This window comes from Rhyacophila brunnea, unplaced genomic scaffold, assembly GCF_057557595.1.
Source record: "Rhyacophila brunnea isolate RB1 unplaced genomic scaffold, BYU_Rbru_1.0 scaffold_8, whole genome shotgun sequence".
In the NCBI taxonomy this organism is placed as follows: Eukaryota; Metazoa; Arthropoda; class Insecta; order Trichoptera; family Rhyacophilidae; genus Rhyacophila; species Rhyacophila brunnea.
Genome location: NW_028233350.1, coordinates 9,966,639 through 9,985,652, shown reverse-complemented (window position 1 = coordinate 9,985,652; position 19,014 = coordinate 9,966,639). Strand labels below are relative to the sequence as shown.

General features: G+C 31.7%; 1 protein-coding gene across 2 annotated transcripts in view; it reads left to right on the top strand.

The window, feature by feature from the left end:
• LOC147063892 (paired box protein Pax-6-like) overlaps nt 1-18,729 on the top strand; it is a 106,682-nt gene extending 87,953 nt beyond the window's left edge. The window contains exons 4-6 of one of the 2 annotated variants that reach the window (XM_085959020.1): nt 15,245-15,550; nt 16,533-16,717; nt 17,777-18,729. In XM_085959020.1, coding sequence (XP_085815146.1) covers nt 15,245-15,550; nt 16,533-16,717; nt 17,777-18,238 — 953 coding nt within the window. In that variant the 3' untranslated portion in view covers nt 18,239-18,729. The remainder of the gene's footprint in view (nt 1-15,244; nt 15,551-16,532; nt 16,718-17,776) is intronic. The other variant, XM_085959021.1, reaches the window with a different exon arrangement.
• Nucleotides 18,730-19,014: the final 285 nt, after the last annotated feature.

Below are 19,014 nucleotides of genomic sequence, written 5' to 3'. Positions count from 1 at the left end.
GTGGCGTGTCAAAATATAGCGTTACATTAGAGTACCTAGTAACAAGATATTATTTGAGATAATTTTTTACCTATTATGTTTTATGCGTGTTTAATTATTTAACTTTAAAGCAAACAGCGTTAGCGGTACCTATTGGGCAACACATAAAAAAAAGAATTACAAAAATACAGGTTTATTTATAAAAATCAATTTGAGAAAAATGTTATCTTTAAAAAAATATTTGAGATCAGATTCAGGAAACTCAGAAATAATGGGAACTAAAATACCTAACTGGTGTGTAGAAGCAGGCAACTGATCTCGAGCGTGGAAAAATACGGGATAAACTTAAACACGTATCAAACATACGTCATACGCCGAATACTGCCAACTGCTCTCGGTTTATGCATTGACGCTCATTTAATATTGGTGTATTGAAGGTTGCAACACATATTATTGCAAGTCTGTAATGTGTGGGTCATTTTCGTAGGACACTCACACTTTCAAAACCCTGCTTCAAAATGTAGTTGTATTGGAATATAGCCTACCGGAATTCAATGTATTAATCTGTTCTGTGATCAGATTATACTGGAAGAATTAAACTAGGTAAGTTAATAGTATTATAACTGTCGTAAATATTGATTTATTCCATAGAAATCTGTCAAATATCAGATCATAAGGTATGGAAATCTGATCAATTTGAAATAAAAACGTATTTTTTTGTTGAACCATTACCATAACACTCAATGTTGGCTTATCGTATAAATAGGAAATATTTTTCTTCTGAGTTAATAAAACATATCGGCGCATTGAGCCTCAAAGTTCATAAAATCAAGACTGAATTTATTAATGAATGGCAGGTATACGATTTTAATATTTAGGTTGACACGTTAGCAGGATAGGTAGCGGAGTTAATTTGCAATATTACGTATCGTTATTGCAACGTGAGTAGAAAGAATTTTTAATCGTATACAATAATAATTTATAATTTGTAGTTTATTTGGTGGTATTGTTTAAGCTAGCAAAATATGACAACAATGTAGTAAACTGTAATAATTAATATCCAACCCTTATTGTGAGGTAAAAGATTTTATTTATGAACCACATTCATTGGTTTACGAAAGAATTTGAATTGTACCTATCTATGTACAATATTATTTAATTTTAATATAGGTACCTATATTATGAGCTATCATATTGAGCATTATTTTTCTTTCATTCTACAAGTCAATTCTAGTTAAATCTAATTCTTTATGTAGGTATCTCAAATCATTAAAAACGGGGGGAACATCCAACACAACATTATAAAGAACTTACGAAATCGCACAGATATTGGTTAATTTTGTTGTGAGTAGCTATAAAGCACAATTAGTAAAATTGATGGATACGGGTTTAAGTTTCACCCGGTACCAATAATTTGTCAAAATAAATCTTGTAATAGGTATGCCAAATGATCAACTTAATTTTATTATAAACCTAGGCTAACAATAATTGAGAATATCCATCAGAATGAAACCAGTTAAAAGTATAAATTGTAGATGTATAAGGTATTGTGATAGATATAAAAATAAACTGTGGAAAATGTATAAAACAATAAAATAATAAGTGTTTGTTTTTTTTAATTACTTGAGTACCTAAGTACGTACATTTTACTACTAAAATAGTTAGTAATTACCTATTATTATGTGATTGTATTTGAGTGGTAAAAATTAGAGTAAACCATTGTAAAATTTAAATGTTTTTTATCTAAAAGATTAAAAATCGAATAACAAAATCTTCCCTTTGTCGATATTCAGCAATCACAAAAACAGAGGTATTCTTACCACAGACAATTTGTTTTTTATCTCCTTTAGAGAAAACAGATACTCCGATGATACCTGAAAAAAAGACAATGAAGTATTGACAGGTCTTGATGACTTGTGATTGATTGTGTTTCACGGGTGCAATGAAACCGGCGATGAAAGATAAACGACTCCCTATTAAAAGAACCCATACTTGCCTGCAACTTAAGGAGCTATTCAATACCTTGTTGTAAGGCGTTACAAATAAGATAGACCGCATTGTGACTATGCCAAAATTTTAATTACATCACTGACGGTTGGGTGTTTCGTTTAATTCCGCGCGCTAACTAGTTCTCGCGTAGATAGAATAACAAGATGTTGCTGGTTTGTATTATTATATTTAATTAACCGAAAATATCACACTGATGTAAAACATGCAAAAAGATATAACACCTATCTTAAATGCTACTACAATAAAATTTATATATAATATATTATAACACAAGAACGAGACTATAATCAAAACATACCTAGGTACCTACACGAAATCAAAAATATTAGTTTCTCTACTGATTCAAAAATAGACCTATCTGTATTTTAAAATGAGTAATATATATCGTCATCTTACTATTAAAACCTCGTAAGTCCGATATTGTGGAAAAATGAAGTTTGTTTGACAAAATTTAAACAAAAAACATTTTAATTAAATCATATCAAAAACTCGGTTCTCTAGCTAGACTAGTAAGCTGTCCATCTATCGACAAATTTTAAAAACTGGTAAGTCTCGTAGTTTCAAGCATAACAAAATCTCGTATTTCACAACCAGTTACAGAAGTGTTTAAAATATTGTTACGTTGTTTCCTTCCCCTCAACATACTTACAACAGACTTACGAGGTTTTAATAGTAAGGTGACGATAAATTTTACTAACTATTCGTTTTTAAGATATTCAAAAAAAATTAGTTTTCACGATTTCAGGAAAAAAGGTCTCACTGAAAAATGTGATCTTTCCTATTAAAATAACGTAAAAAAGAACGAAACAAAACAGTATAGCATACTTTTTAGTAACCTATATTTCATAAATTATTTAGTATTACTACAAAGCACACAATTATCTTAATTTATGATTATAATATACTTACTAATACTGTAAAATTTATTAAGTATGTACTCAGTTTCATTTTCTCATATTTTTTTTAATTTGTAGAAATTAATATAGTTACCCGTTTTGAGGATATTGGAACAGTTTTTTAGAAAACAAAAACTTGATATAATTTGATGGCGTGTTTGCTTTTCTTGTAAGATATTTAAATATTTCAAAATTGCTTACTGCGAGTGTCAATCGCTGTAGTTTTTGTCAGTGATCGATTATGTAAGTACCAAATTACAATTTCAAGTTAATTTTTTTACAAGTGTTTCACTGAGTCATTAACGTCAATAAGTTAGGCATTAATCTGAGTCTCATAGCCACTCTAATTTGTACCCGGTCTTCAGATGGCCAGCCGAGCATTCAGAGCTTGACTCGAATAAAAGAAAGAAAAACAGAAATTATTCCCGGACGAGCGTAGTGGCCAATGAAAATTATTTGCCTTTCAAGCAAATTGCGCGATCATGACTGGGCATCGAGCTAAAAAATACGACCATCTTCAATTCGTGAGGAGAACAATGGGGAGTGGAGACTCGCCCGAACGTTGGTGGCGTGAAGCGAATCATCGCGTATTAAATCCACTTGTTTTGTTTTATCTTGAGCATTTATCAGCGGTAAAAAACTGATGGCAAAAAAAATAATAGTTAGCTGATCACGTGAAATAATTAAAATATATTTATTTTTATTAAAAACTACAAGATTTTGAAAATACACAAAACCAAATATTGTAACAGTATTCATTGATAATACATTTCTGTCGTCAAACCATAACTATGCATAGGATGTGAAGAACCGTAGTTGTAATGAATGAATGTAATTATTGAATCCACAGCGGTGGCGTAACTTTAAATTTTGTAAACACCCTACAAAAAAATACGCCCTCTCCCTTATCATACATAATTCAAAAAAAAAAAAAAAATACATTCAAATATATATATCTAGCTAGGTGCTAAACAACATTAGGCCGCAGGTTATTTTTTTACTATCAGTACAAATAACAGAAATTTTACCTTTCATCAGAATTAGAAGATTTATGTAAATTTGAATAAGAAAGTCAGTTTATTATAATCTGCTCCATTTGCAGCAAAGATTGAAGACTATGTTGAAAAAATAATTTTTAATAATATGTTGAACATTTAACCCCAAAATAAAACTGTGTAAGAAATATTAGTATTAGATAGGTACTTCCAATAATAGAATGGTTCATACGAGTCCATAGATCTACAAGCCGTAAAAAGACTCACAGTACCTACATTCAATTTATGTAATTTTATTTTAAAAAGCCTGTGGACATCGGCTCCCCATATTAAAAGGCATAATCCTTACGCAATGCAGAAAGTTCCGCCACTGATCCAAATATTTTAGCCGTAGTATACCAATCCATATTTGTAGACGTACAGATAATTTCCACAATACTCCAGAAGTGATAACTACATAGTAAATTTTGAGCCACGGTTAAATTGTAGTGGTTAAATATTTTACTTTAGTTAAATTGAATTGTGCATACTATTATTAGGGAGTCCGTGAATTTTTAAACTTGCGAGTAATTAAAAAAAAATCCTTATTTTATAAAAATGTATGGAATAGATTAACAGACCATTTTATTTTTTAAAGATGTATTGGTACGAGTATTATACAAGTCGGTTATGGGGAAGCCAGGCGGAAACCGCGCTAATTGTCATAGCCGATTTTGGGCAAAATTCATGAATTCAAGAATGAAAACCTAACTTAACCTTACTCAACCTAACCTTAACTTACCCAATCTAACAAATAATCCAGTATATTGGCTATTTTAAAAATATGCTCGCTTCCCTATAACCGACGTGTACCGAGGTATTTGATATTAACAACAATATGCTGAAAATAAATAGATGAACGGGTGTAAGTAGGGAACTCAGAAATAATGGGAGCTGAAATAGATAACGGGTAAGGCGATAGCAGGTAACGGACTCGAGTAAGTAAGAATCCGGGTTAAACTTACACACGTGACAAGAATACGTTTTACGTCGAATACTGAAAACTGCTCTCGGTTTATGCATTTACGGTCATTTAATGTTGGTGTATTACACACACTATTGCACGTGCATAATGCGTGCTTAATTTTTGTACGACACTCACACATTTAAAACCCTGCATCAAGATACAGCGTATTGAATATAGCCTATTGGTATTCTATTTATTATCTGTTCTGTGGGTGTAAGATATAGTATATTATTTTTTGTACAAAAAAAATGCATTTAGGCATGAATGCCCTTCTACGTGTGCAGGATTTAATTGTAGTTAATTAGATAATTTGTACTTTTCTCACCAGCTATTAGGTACTAGTTAAATCCTTCTTAGTTAAATCCGACTCTGATTATATCGTTTGAATAGTAGCCGCTATTTTTGTTTCACAGTGAAAACTTCGCGACGCATTCCACGAAGACAGCGATTTCAAGTTATCATAATCGATGTTTGGTAATTTGATTTGGACATTTCTAATAATGGCCAAGTCTCACAGTTTTATAGTGACATGTTTATTTGGTGGCCATTGACCGTAACCCTCGGCATGGCCGTCAATTAAGAGGCTCTTTTTCCGTCGCTTCCGCAATTCTCGACTATTTTTTTCCCTTGCTGGTGGTTCGTCTATTGTATTTGTGTGACAAAACAAAACATAGACTATCGTTACAGGCACAATGACTAAGAACCCATTGTTGCCGTAATTAATGATCTTTTTTTACGTTTCGTCGCTTGAACATTTCAAGCCGATATGTCATTGAAGAACAGATTACATTTATGTACCTACTGTTCACGTATTTTAAGTTAACGGGACATATGCCCTAATTATGTAAGTGTCAGTGGTATATTCTTGGATAATCCATAAAATTTTGTATACAATATTATATTTGTGTCATTATAATAATGTTTCTTAACTTTTTGATCTTCGACCCTATAATTTAGGGTAATAATTTTGGTTCGCGGCTCAAGATAAAATAAATATTGGTACAAGTCGGTTATGGAGAAGCCAAGCGAGGCTGCGCTAATTATTGTCATAGCCGATTTTGGACAAAATTCATGAATTCAAGAATGAAAACCTAACCTAACCTAAGCTAACCCAACCTAACAAATAATCCAGTATATCGGCTTTTTTCAAAGTTAAAAATGTGTTTGCCGCTGGCTTTCCCATAACCGACTTGTACCAAAATGTTTTATGTTTCGTTTCAAAATGTCTTTTAGGTTTTTTTGTTTTCAATGTTTCATTACTTAATACTTCACAACTCTACTCCACAATCATTAATGCAGGAAAAGCCTATTTCTCAAAATGCTTCTTTATATTCACGACATTGTGGGTAGAATAAATTTTAAGAACTTTAATATAAGCAGACTATACCTATAATAATAACGGTGGCCGCGCAGCTTAAGCATTGGACTATCACGCCGTGGGTCTCAGGTTCGAATCCTGGGTCTGGAAAGTACACATATTGTTTTTCAATTTGTGTTTGCAGTCAGGGTATGGACATAATAGGTTGAGCAAGTGGCTGACATCCATTTCTCGTAAAAAACAAAATCTGTTAATACAAACCTCTACTCTGTGGAGGCCCATATGATCCTATTAGGATCGGACATGGTCAAAAAAAACAAATACCTATAATAGTACCAAAGAAACGGAGAAACCAAGAGAACGTCGTCTCGAAAGAAATTATTAGTTTTGACCACTGCGATCGCGTGACAAGTCAACGTGTAGACAGTGTTGCCAGAATATTGTTTTATTGAGAATTTTTCGCGAGCCACTAAAAATACTAATCAACCTAATTTTGGGATGCGACTCATAGGTTAATAAACGCTGTAATAACCAATATTTTCATAATTCTAAAATAAATAAGTATTAATTGTTCACATTGCATTTTATGGTATTTTAAACAGTAAAACAATAAATTTAAAATGTATTTATTATTCAATTTGTAGTAGGTATTGTCATATTTTGACACACAATAACATGTGTAATACAGTCGGAAGCCAACAGCGGTGGAGTGAGGTTGTACAACTTTGCTTGCGTATTCGGGACGCTATTCGCCTGGTTACTCGCGAACGGTTATAAATACGGGATACAACAAAAATAATATTGTTTGTAAATGAATTTGACAATAAACTCAACATGTGTGGTCCCATGTGATTTTGACAAGCAGTGCCAGTGCTTGAGAAAAAGTGAAAAATATTTATTGTTGCACGGATAGTGCACTTTGTGCGGGGAGTGCGTCAAACGCTGTGAAGCGAGGGGTTGTCCACACTGTTTTTTGTTCACACTGTTGCGCGAATTCCAAGACCGCGTGAACGGCAAAAGCAATAAAATGGAAAACACTACGATGGAAGTGAATGAAACCAAAAAAACGAAGAAGAAAAGAAACGATGATGAAGAGGAAGTGGTTGGAGAAAAAGAAGAAGAATGGCAGACGGTGACCTCTGGAAAAAAACCCAGAAGAGACTCTGGGGTCACTCCAAAGGGAAACCAAAACATCGTCATGATAGCGACGGGAAGTAAAATTCCATTAAAATTGAAAATAGCGCAGATGCTGCATAAGGCAGGAGTAAAAGTACAGAAAATTTACAATAAAAATTTAAAGACGTACATCCAAGTAGAAGACGAAAAAGAAGCAGATAAAGTGAAACAAGCTGGAGAACTCAAAGATCTCGGTTTTGTGACCAAAGAGAATGACTCCTGCTCTTATGGAGTAATAAGAAAAGTCGATATTGATATGGACCTCCAAGAACTGCAAATGGAAATCAAAAGTGATGCAAAAGTAATCAACCTTAAGAGGTTGACAAGAAAAGGTGATACAGGAGAGCTGACAAAGACCTCGTCAGTCAGTATTAAATTTGGGGAGAAAATATTGCCGAGAACAATTTACATATATGGAGTCTCTTTTGCTGTAGAACCGTATGTATTCAGGGTTATGCAATGCTACAAATGCTGGCGATATGGGCATATCGCGAACAATTGCGGACGTACAGTAGAAACGTGCCCTAAGTGTGGTGAAAACCACAAAACCTGCGGAAAAAATGAGGAAATTACGTGCATCAATTGCAAAGGTAACCACGCGGCAAACAGCCAAAAATGCCCAAAGTGGCAAGAGGAAAAGAATTGCAAAGAAGCAATGAAAAAAATGAACATACCTTTCAAGGAAGCAAAAAAAAATATGTTAAATAATAGCTATGCTGACATATTAAAACAAAAAAAAATCGTAGGAAGAGATGAAAGCGAAACAATTCAAAAAACTAAGGAAAACAAAAAGAAAGAAGAAGCGGTGGTAGAAGCTTCAGGCTCAACAATAATATCTACAGGTAGTAGCGTAAAGCCTACAAAAAATAAGAAAAATTCAAAGGGGAAGACAGAGGTTAACGCGATGGGAGAAATTATGAAAGTCTTGCTGAAAGGGGGAGACTGGCAGCAGATCATTAAACAACTAATAATTAAAGCAGTGGACTGGGTATGCAAACAATTCAAAGAAGGACACTTAAAGGAAATTCTAGGGGAGGTTCTGGAGCAAAATGGATAAGAAAAAACAAATTAGGATTTTACAATGGAATGCCAGAAGTATGAAGCAAAAAAAGGATGATATAGAACTCTACTTAATAAGACAAAAAATTTCAATAGCATTAATCTCAGAGACTTGGCTGAGGTCTGAATTAGACTATCTGAAATTCAATGATTACACGATGTATCGAAAATACAGAAGGGATGGATACGGAGGAGAGCGATTCTGGTGCATAAAACACTGGCGTCTAAAGAAGAAAGAAAGAAAGACGGAAGAGCTAGACAAAATAAATATAAAGCCATTTAACAGAATAGGAGTGAGGACCTGATCGAAGGATCCCCTTCTAGAAGAGAAGAGGCGATATGACAGCGAGTCGCAGTCAAAGCCTCGGTAAAATCACAAAAAAAAAAAAAAAAAACATGTGTAATAATTATTTCACATTTTCAATTATTTTTTCATCAATTTATGCATATACTAAAATATGTATAATGTTTCTATCTTTAATCAATCAATAAATGCTCAAATAATCAGACACTATCTTTTAATATTTAATTTTTAATACGTAGGTACCTACTAACTAATGATTCAACACAAACAAAAAGAAAGGTATCATGGTATACGACTATATGAGTACATAATATAGATTAAAATTACACAAACATATTGCAATATAAAGTCAAAAGTATATATTGTATGCCATTAAAATTGAGATGGAAAATTCAAAATAAAAATTTAATCAAATTTACCAATTTCGGTGCCGAATTTACAAATATTCTTCTTCGTGATCATCATTTTTTACTGTTACTACATCTCCGTTGTCTTCAAAGATTCTCTGCCATTCCGCTATTCATATAAGGAGTGAAATGGTGTTGTGATACTTGATCACGTTGGCTAGTCAGAATCCTAAGTCCTTCATGTTTTTTGTTTTGCCGGTAACATGCCAAAATAAAATTGTCGGTGGTAAATGTAGTCAAGGAAACTTAATACATATGTGGTTTACGCATAATTCTGACAGCTTAACCTTAATGCATATCTCCTTAAGGAATTAGGAACACTTTTGTCCAGTACCACGTCTCAAAATCGTCAAGCTATAATCTTTATTACGTCTTTCTTGAAGTGTTCATGTTCCTTCACCGTTATGTATTGTACAATACTAGAAGATGCGTTGGTGGTTTTAGATATATTTTTGTTTTTCCTTATACTTATATTATTATATTAATACTATCGACTGAAGGTACCTACTTGATGGAATTTTAATAAATTAATAAAATAAAGTAGGTGAAAACTTTATCACATACATACCTATTAAGTCAAGGATCACAATTAAAATATAACAAACAAATTACGAATAGTTGAAATGTTTGTAAAGAAAACGTCTATAACTCATAACACAATCAATATGCGTAAACATCGTCGGACCCTAATAAAAAAATCATTAAATAAAAATTAACAAATAGGTACTAAATACAAAAACATAAGATAGGTGCTAAAACAATGGCAACGCATTGGAAATTTAATGGAGTTATAAATAAGTTAGAATTGTATAGAACTTTTGGTGAGTGCACATAGTGCCTGAAGATGCCGAAAGGCGAAACTTCTTCTTCTTCTTCGATGGCGCTACAGCTCAAGTCGAGCCTTGGCCTCCTCCACCGCTGTCCTCCAGCCGGAACGGTCCTCCGCACGTCCTTTCCAGTTCCCGACCTTTAGCAGCTGGTTGGCATCCTTTGCAACACTATCACCCCATCGTGTGCGTGGCTTTCCCACTGGCCTTTTCCCCCCTGGATTTCTTTCGAGGATCTTCTTCGGTATCCGTGACTCAGGCATGCGCTGGACATGGCCTGCCCAGTTTAGCCTCTGGAGTTTTATGAAGTTGGAGAGTTTTGTATCTTGTTATAAGCGGTATAGTTCCGTGTTGTACCTAATTCTCCACTCCCCACCATCATTCATGGGTCCGTATATCCGCTTAAGGATCTTTCTCTCAAAGCAATCCACCATTTCAGCTGCTTTCACATTTAACGTTGGCGTTGGCGAAAGGCGAAAGGCGAAACACAGATCGAAAACAAACGACTCAAATGGAATAGTACAGAACTTAAATCCATTGGAATTTATACTTATATTATTTATTCTTTTATAGATATATTGTTCTAACATCAAACTATATTAATTAAAATGTTGTAAATAAATACAAGTAGCCACTCTAAAAGGTTTGTTTATTAATTGATACAATATTTTATAATGACCCCGTAGTCCCAAAATATTAATAATAAATATTTAAAAGCCTTTAGCGGTCCAATGTCATATTATTCCGCGTGAAAGACAGTGGCTTTGTAACCGGCTACCGAGTTGAGCAGAGCCATCTCCAAACAGGGCTTGAAATTCCATAATATTAGAATATTAATCGCGACAATCAAAACTGTTAGATGTTTATTTTATGTAGAATATTTACTTAATGATGTTTTGTTAGACAGGATAAATGACCAAAATGCTAAATAGTCGGAGACTTTTGACTTCTTAATTGTTGTATTGGTATTGTTTAGAGGTATTAGAATGTTTATATAATAAAATTGGACACTTAATAAAGTTGTAGTTTACTATAAATGACCGTTTTTGACAGTAATGCATTACTAAATGGTTAGTGTTGTTTTAAATAATCTGTCCACATTTTTTCGTACAAAATAAATACTAGATAACAATAAAATATTTGTGAATGTCAAAATTAAAAATACAATTTAGAGAGGCCTCATACTCCAAATTTCTACTTTATTTTTTTATATTTTATGTTAGCGCCATTTTTCTATGGCTTACTATATTATAATTTATATACTTATTTAAACTTTGCTAGTTGCAACAATCTATTTTCATAAATATTTATAATCAAAGTAACTTGTTGGTTTTCTTTAATTAAAAAATAATTACAAGATGGAAAGAACTTTTTATATACAACGTTTTTAAATTTTCTGTTGAATTATTATGCTCAATATGCTCAAACTTGTAATTGATATGAAGTAAATAAAAAACAAACAAACAAATATATAATACTGAAATATCATTTTCATCGATTCGATAGTAACGCACGTATATATTAATAATTTAGTTGCTAGTACCACCCCCTTAGCAACCAATAATAGTCTTTTACTTTTTACGGATTTTTCTTAAATAACTTTCCATACAAAACAGAATCAACTGAAAATGAAATCAATTCTGCTTAAAGATGGCTAAAAGTATTAAAATAATGTATTGGCATCGTGTTCTGATATATTATAAGAGTTTAAAATGTCTAGCTAGTCTGGAAGTTAGTTAAAAATCGTTTGCAAAATTTGTACTGGACAAACAACCACCGGACAAACAAGAAAACGAGCTAATAAAAACGATGTAATAAAATAAAATTTAAATATTACTTATGTATCTACCTATTTTTACTAATAAAATTTAATTCATAATATAAATAGAACATGAAATAATAAAACATATTGGTCTTCAATATAATCTTATTCTTTTATAGAAAAAAAAATCAATAGATTTACTTAAAATATTTTTTTGAGAATCCAACAATACCATTATTTGTCCTTAACAAAAAAAAAATATTAACACTGTAAAAATACTATCAGGCATTATAACAAAATAAATCAGTTCATCAAAAGTATTAATTGTATCAGCCCTAGTTTGACTTCAATATCATCTGTCATATTTAATATATTCCTTTTCATTGCACAAATTTTTCAAAGTTAATCAAGTAGAAACATTTTTTCTATTCACTGTGCCTCATAACTAGACAATGCAAAACACCATGGATGTTGACATGATATTATTATAAATAATATGTTTTATGTGCACCTCGTAATTTTATATGAATATAAAATAAGTAGATTCTAGAATAAGTCGTATTGAAAAACTAAATACATTATCGCTATTTTTCTAAATATCTGAATATATAATATTCCGAAATCACCTTAAAATTCACTTTGCAGTCATCATTATCATGATCGTTAATCTGGATCAATCCACTGTTGAATAAATATATTATATATCTACAAGTATTAGTTTCATACCTCTAGGTTCTGAAAATTTTATTACCTATACTTATGTCCACTCTTTTAAAGTTTTGTGTTTTTTTGGATTAAGCATAGGTACAAGAAATTATCTTTTCTTCTAGCTTTGTGTCTTACTTATTTTCTTTTAAGGGCTTAGCAAACTTAATTAATTCACAAATAATTTTTTGTATTTTGGCATTCACTTTTTGGATTTATAGGCATCTATTTTAATGAAATTCCAAGTTTTGTATGTAAATATGATTATAAACAATGTATTATAATAGGAACCCACACATGAGGCCAAATAAACAGTCTTAATTGTTCAAAGATGTCATCAACCAAGCCTGGTATAGTATCACAGTGTATACCCACTGTATTATACAAAATCGGAACTTGTTATTCTGCCACCCTGACAACTGCCGTAAAATATTTCAATGTAAAAAAAATTAAATAAAAAGAAAACAATTATTACGTACCAAACAATAATAACAGACTAACGGGATTTTAAGCTTGAACGTGTCAGTAGCTTTTTAGCCTTCAATAACTTTTATTATTAACGTTATTTTTCTGAGAAATATAAATCAAAAATCATCATCCCTTTCATTTAAATCTCATCACGTATAAATTATACAATATTCACTGAACCCATTTATATTATAACATGGTTACAAGTGCATCATTATAGGCTTTCGATTTGAAAAGCTTCCTTCAAAACTTACGAGTGATTGAATCCTGGATGGCCGTTTCCAAGAAATGGGAAGGCGCTGTTCTTGTAAACGCGTCAGAAGCTGCCAAACTAAGCTTTCGAAGCTCAGCTTTTTGATAAACTGACATGTGGATTTCTGTGTTAATGCCGACGATTATGTGGCTAACAACCAAATCAAATTAACGGTTATAAAATACATATAATATTTTGTTACTTATTAATTTTATTTATATTTCATTACATCGTCTAAAATCTAAATACTAAGCAGTCCAGACTGTTCATTTAATATGTACATTTAATAATAAATATCTATGTACTTAATAACTGATAGTCAGTATGTAGTCATTTAATTTACATATTTAAATAATGGTCCCTGATAGAACGCCAATGTCGACTAAAATATTTACCTAGACATTATAATCAGTAATCGTAGTCAATTCATTTCGCTGAGATATTATTAAGATTTATTTTCTTAATAACACTTATTTATTTTTTATTTACTCATTCTGTAGTCCATTATTACCTAAGTATATTACATACCTATTTGGTAAAGATATAAAAAAAAAAATACAATTGTTTTTGAATGAAGAAAAAGATGGTAGGTAATTTGTTTTCATGCTTGCATACCTACGCAATAAGTTCCTATTATTAAATTGTTTTTATAAATAGCAGTATACATACATTTTTCTAGCAGTTAAAAATGACCTTCTAAGTAAACACAGTCAGTCCTGATCTTTACAAAATTTGGGGTATTAAATATCATATTTATTTTACCATGTGTTATTAAATGAAAATATTATGTAAGAATATAATAAGTATCTACTCAGACTAATAATGCTTTGGTCGTTTGAATTAATTGATTTAAGTTTTGTAGGTACTATCCTCCACTTGAGTCATGCTTTGCATTTCTATTATGCTATTATTTCTACTATGCGCAATCATCAATGGCAAATTTAAACTATGGCATATTTAAAAAATGAATCAATAATGAAATAACGAAATTAAATCAATTAGAATTTAAATTCAAATTCTATCTAGTACCTACCTACTCTCGGTCAAAAATATTTATACCTATATTGAGGTCAAATATAAAATTATTAAATTTTTAATGCATTTGCCATTACTTAATATTTAGGTAGGCATATCTTGATAATGTAAGAAAGCAAATATTTCATAATAATTATTTAGAAGATTTTAAATGTGAAATTATGTTTTATTTTTTTATTACATACTCGTAAGTAGGTAGGTATCTAATATAAAAAAATCCTAAAAATGTATTAGGTACTTATCTACTTTATTATAGAAAATATAAAATAATTTCATAATAATAATATATCATAATAGGTATTAGGTACCTACCTATATAACGAGACTTTATATCTACATATTTAGCCGATATTCGACACTGATATTATAATTTGACTTTTTGTACAAATGATGTTTTGTTTACGATGGGTCGGTCATTCATTGTTCTGCATTTAAAAAATATACCTTACTTTAATTTTTTATGATATACTAATCGTACCTATCCAGCACTTGAAATGGACCGGAACGCATCGAAGCACAGCTCTTGTTCGTGAAATCCCCAAGATTATCTTGTTATCAATAAAATTCATTTAAATTCCATCACGTACCATCGGTCGATAATATTAATAGTATTAATACAATTCATTTACTTTGGTACGAAACTTGTTGGAATCATGGTAAAAAAATATTTATGATATGACGTAAACCTTGATTTTTGTCTGCTGGGCTGACAACATTATGCCCTAATTTTGCATGCCATGAGTTCAATGACAGCTATTTCATTGAGCCTTGACACATATATGTCCCGTACTCGTGATACTTATAATACATTAAATAAATGTATGGATATTTTAATAAAATTGTTGAGCGCTCCAATTCATAAACTCTTCCATTCCACCACTGTACATATCGATACAATCAGTAAAGATTAATCACAGTTTATAAATTATTGATTTTTTTAATATTTTGTTTGCATATTTATTTTTTCATAATCTTGTTTTCATTTATATTTTTACAGTAAATTGATTTTGTGTGTAACAATATTTTTATTCTGTTTCATTTCAGGTGTCTGCACAAACGCAACAGCACCCAGTGTATCATCAATCAACCGCATTCTAAGAAACAGAGCAGCCGAACGGGCGGCAGCTGAATTCGCAAGGGCGGCCGGATATGGACTTTACGCGAGTGGTCCACCGCCACCCCCGTATGCGCCCTTCCCAGCTTGGGCAGCCGCTGCCTGGCCGCCAGGACTTGCCGCTCTCGGAGTGTCAGGACATGGGGGTATGAGCGGCGGAACACCTAGTCCAAGAGACCAGATGCATCATGATGTTGCATCTGCTTTTAGAGGGGAACCACCACGAGGAATGATAGGTAGGTCCACATATTTGTTTTGTTTTTGTTTTAAGGTATAATTTTTACTAATTTTATACTGATACATATAAGAAAAAGGTCAATGATATGCCTCCACTGAATAGAGATTATCTTAAAAAGCTTTTTATACTCTGCTATTACTTACTAATATTACTAATAATTATTACTAGACAAATAATAACTATTGTACAAGCAATTATTACTTGGTAAGTAGTAGTTGACATACCGTTCATCACTAAGACGTTAATTGCCTAACGGATTTGGAAAAAGTAGCACGTATTAATGTGTTTTGATCCATTGTGAAGACTGAATAAATTTTGGGTAAATGACTAAAAACCATTCATCGTTAAAAAATGTATTGATACATATTTTTCGTTTATGGGTGAAAATGACAATTCAATTTTATCGTATGTTTTACCCGTTCATATTAAATATCGTATAGTCCAAATCATCATAAGTGGGTACATAACTGGTGATGTAAGAAACCTATACTTATATAGACTGAGATCAATATAAAGAAGGCATTGAAATGAAATTATTTGATATATTAATTTATATCTCAGAACCAGTACTACATTGTAAGGTCGATTGCACCAAAAATAAGTAAAGATTTTGAGCCAAATTTTTTATGTCTATCAAGCAAATTCACCTTTAGTGTATAGTTACTCATATATTATAAGATAAACCTGCATTTTACTTTAATTATAGAGACCATATAAGTCCACTTAAAGTTTATGTTTATATTATGCGCCTCGAAAGTGTCTTTTCAGTATTGACTCTCATGCTATAGAATTATAGGGATATATTAAACCTACATACGATTATTAAGATTAGGTATGTATTTTTTTATATTACTATGCCATGTCCTAATACTAAAATAAAAATACAGTTAACTGAAATTAAAACTACTTAGCTCCAAGAAATAGAAACGCGTAGGTACTTACATATTATAATTATTGTATATGTGAATTATGTTTAACAGATATCGATGGCGACGATACCGGATCTTTAGATGGAGAGCAACCAAAATTTAGAAGAAACCGCACCACCTTCAGCCCTGACCAACTTGAGGAGTTGGAAAAAGAATTCGAGAAGTCCCATTATCCTTGCGTATCCACCAGAGAAAGACTTGCGTCGAAAACCTCGCTTTCGGAAGCCAGAGTTCAGGTAATTATCAATCAACTTTTTTGTGCTTTATATTTTTATTGACAATTAAATTTATTTTCTATTTTTATATTATCGACGTAATATACAAAAGTGTTATCTTTACAGGATGATAAATATTATTCACACCAAATTTTATTTTAAAAACCTACTTAAAATGTCATTTGGACCGAATAATAAAACATTTCTATAGATTGCATTGATTTACTTACTGCTAAAAATAATTATATATACTTAATATATATTTATACCACTACTATCGGTTAGGTGTTTATAAGTATAGGATAATAGTAGCTCAATTTGGAAAACACTTCAGTGAGTTTTAATAAAAGTCATTAGTTAAAATTTGTCACAATAATGTAAGACTCCTTTAGCATAGTAGTTCTATTTGCATGGGTGCTATAACCGAGAGGTGCAGGTTCGATTCCTGCAGGGTGTCTTACTTTTTTCAAAAACATTTTTTCTATTGTTTATAATATATTTTCTCATAAGTGTTTTCAAAATTATGTATGTTCAATAATTTGAATGATACATTCTTAAATGTTGTGAATTATTCGTTGAATAAAAAAATAGTTAATAGTTAAAAAGTATTAAAATAATTTAAATTAGCATATTTTTTGCTATTTTTTATATTATATTTTCGTCATTAATTATATGACACCAACTTCACGGTAATGTAGTTGGTAGAGGCTTAATTCACGTATCTGCCAAAATCACTTGTTGTTTTTGCAACGTGGAATGTACCAAAAAATGCGTTTGGTTACTCATTCAATGCTAACAAAAATATTCTATCTTTGATATATTTAACGTCATTATTTCTATGTTTTTTAGTTGTATACATATTTCTGAAGTGACGTTGGTAGTATTTTTAATTTTTCTATTCTTACAAGTCGTTGTAATGATCAAGATCTTATCAAATAAAATCAATCTTAAAGCCGAACCAAAAACCGGTAGTGATTTCTAGCATACCATAATCAGAACGATCAATAAAACTAACATGCCATAAATTATAATAAATGTGTACCAAATGACAACCAAACTAATACCCATATTGACTGACAGGTTTGGTTTTCCAACAGACGAGCAAAGTGGCGGCGACACCAGCGCATGAGCTTGCTGAAGCGGGGATCCCCGCCCAATCGCCCGCCCACACGGCCGCCACCTTCCGCCCATGGCTCGCCCCAGTCCACTCAAAAGCCCCCGCCTCAAACAAGCTCACTACTATTAATGGGCGGAGAGAATAGCGCCTTCAAAGCCCTCGTACCGAACTCTTCACATCTACTTCGCCCGGATAACCTCGGATACAACTCCGCGTCTGATTCCGACGAAGAAATCAACGTGAATGATGAGTCAGATTGTGAAATTGACGCGCCGAGAGAGAGACTTTTTGAAAGAATGAGGTTTGATAGGTCTAGAACTCCAAGCCCTTTGGATTCAACTGAATCTATTAGTGGAAACCCTCTGAGGACTTTAATTCCTGGTGAACATTGTCAACCGTTACAGTTGACTAAGCATGATCGCTAATCATATTAATTGTGAATTGTTTAGTCTGAGTGAATTTATTAATAATAACTACTTAAATAAAACAATGAAACTGTGTTGAAGTGATATTAACAATAAATTGAATACCTACATATATGAAAATAGGTGGGCACTTGTGATAGACTTTTATATTTTAAAGTTACTCCAAATTGTATTAAAATAATATTATGTAGGTACCTATTATATGTAATTATTTTATTAAGTCTGTATAGTCAAGTAGGTATCTATAATCAAAATACATGTATCTTGTAAAATTCTTGTATGATATAAAATAATAATGCCTGGAAAAACACGTGGCATAATGGATAATTAAAGATTACGAGCTGTAAAACTCTTGTTTGAGTGATAAAAAATACTTGTTGTGTTTTGAGCATGAATAGTTCAATGTTGATCATGTTGGAAAAAAGAATAAGTATTTAAAAAAAAATATCAAATTATAAAAACTCAAAATTACCCACACGGGATATAATATTATTAAAAAGAAAAATTGATCTTACAATATTATTTAATAATAACAATAACTTATCTGACTATAATATAACTTACTCTAAATACATTTCGGAAAGCAGTGAAAGCTTTCATCACCATCATCTACTTTGCCAATACATAAACAATGGGCTTCATTTCTATGAATTGGTCAGAAAATCCAGCCTATGTGGAATTAAAATAAGTATATACCTACCTATAGGTATAGGTAATACAAATCCACAGTATAGAAAATCTAGATCAATGCTATTGTCAGTCAAAGATAATGATGG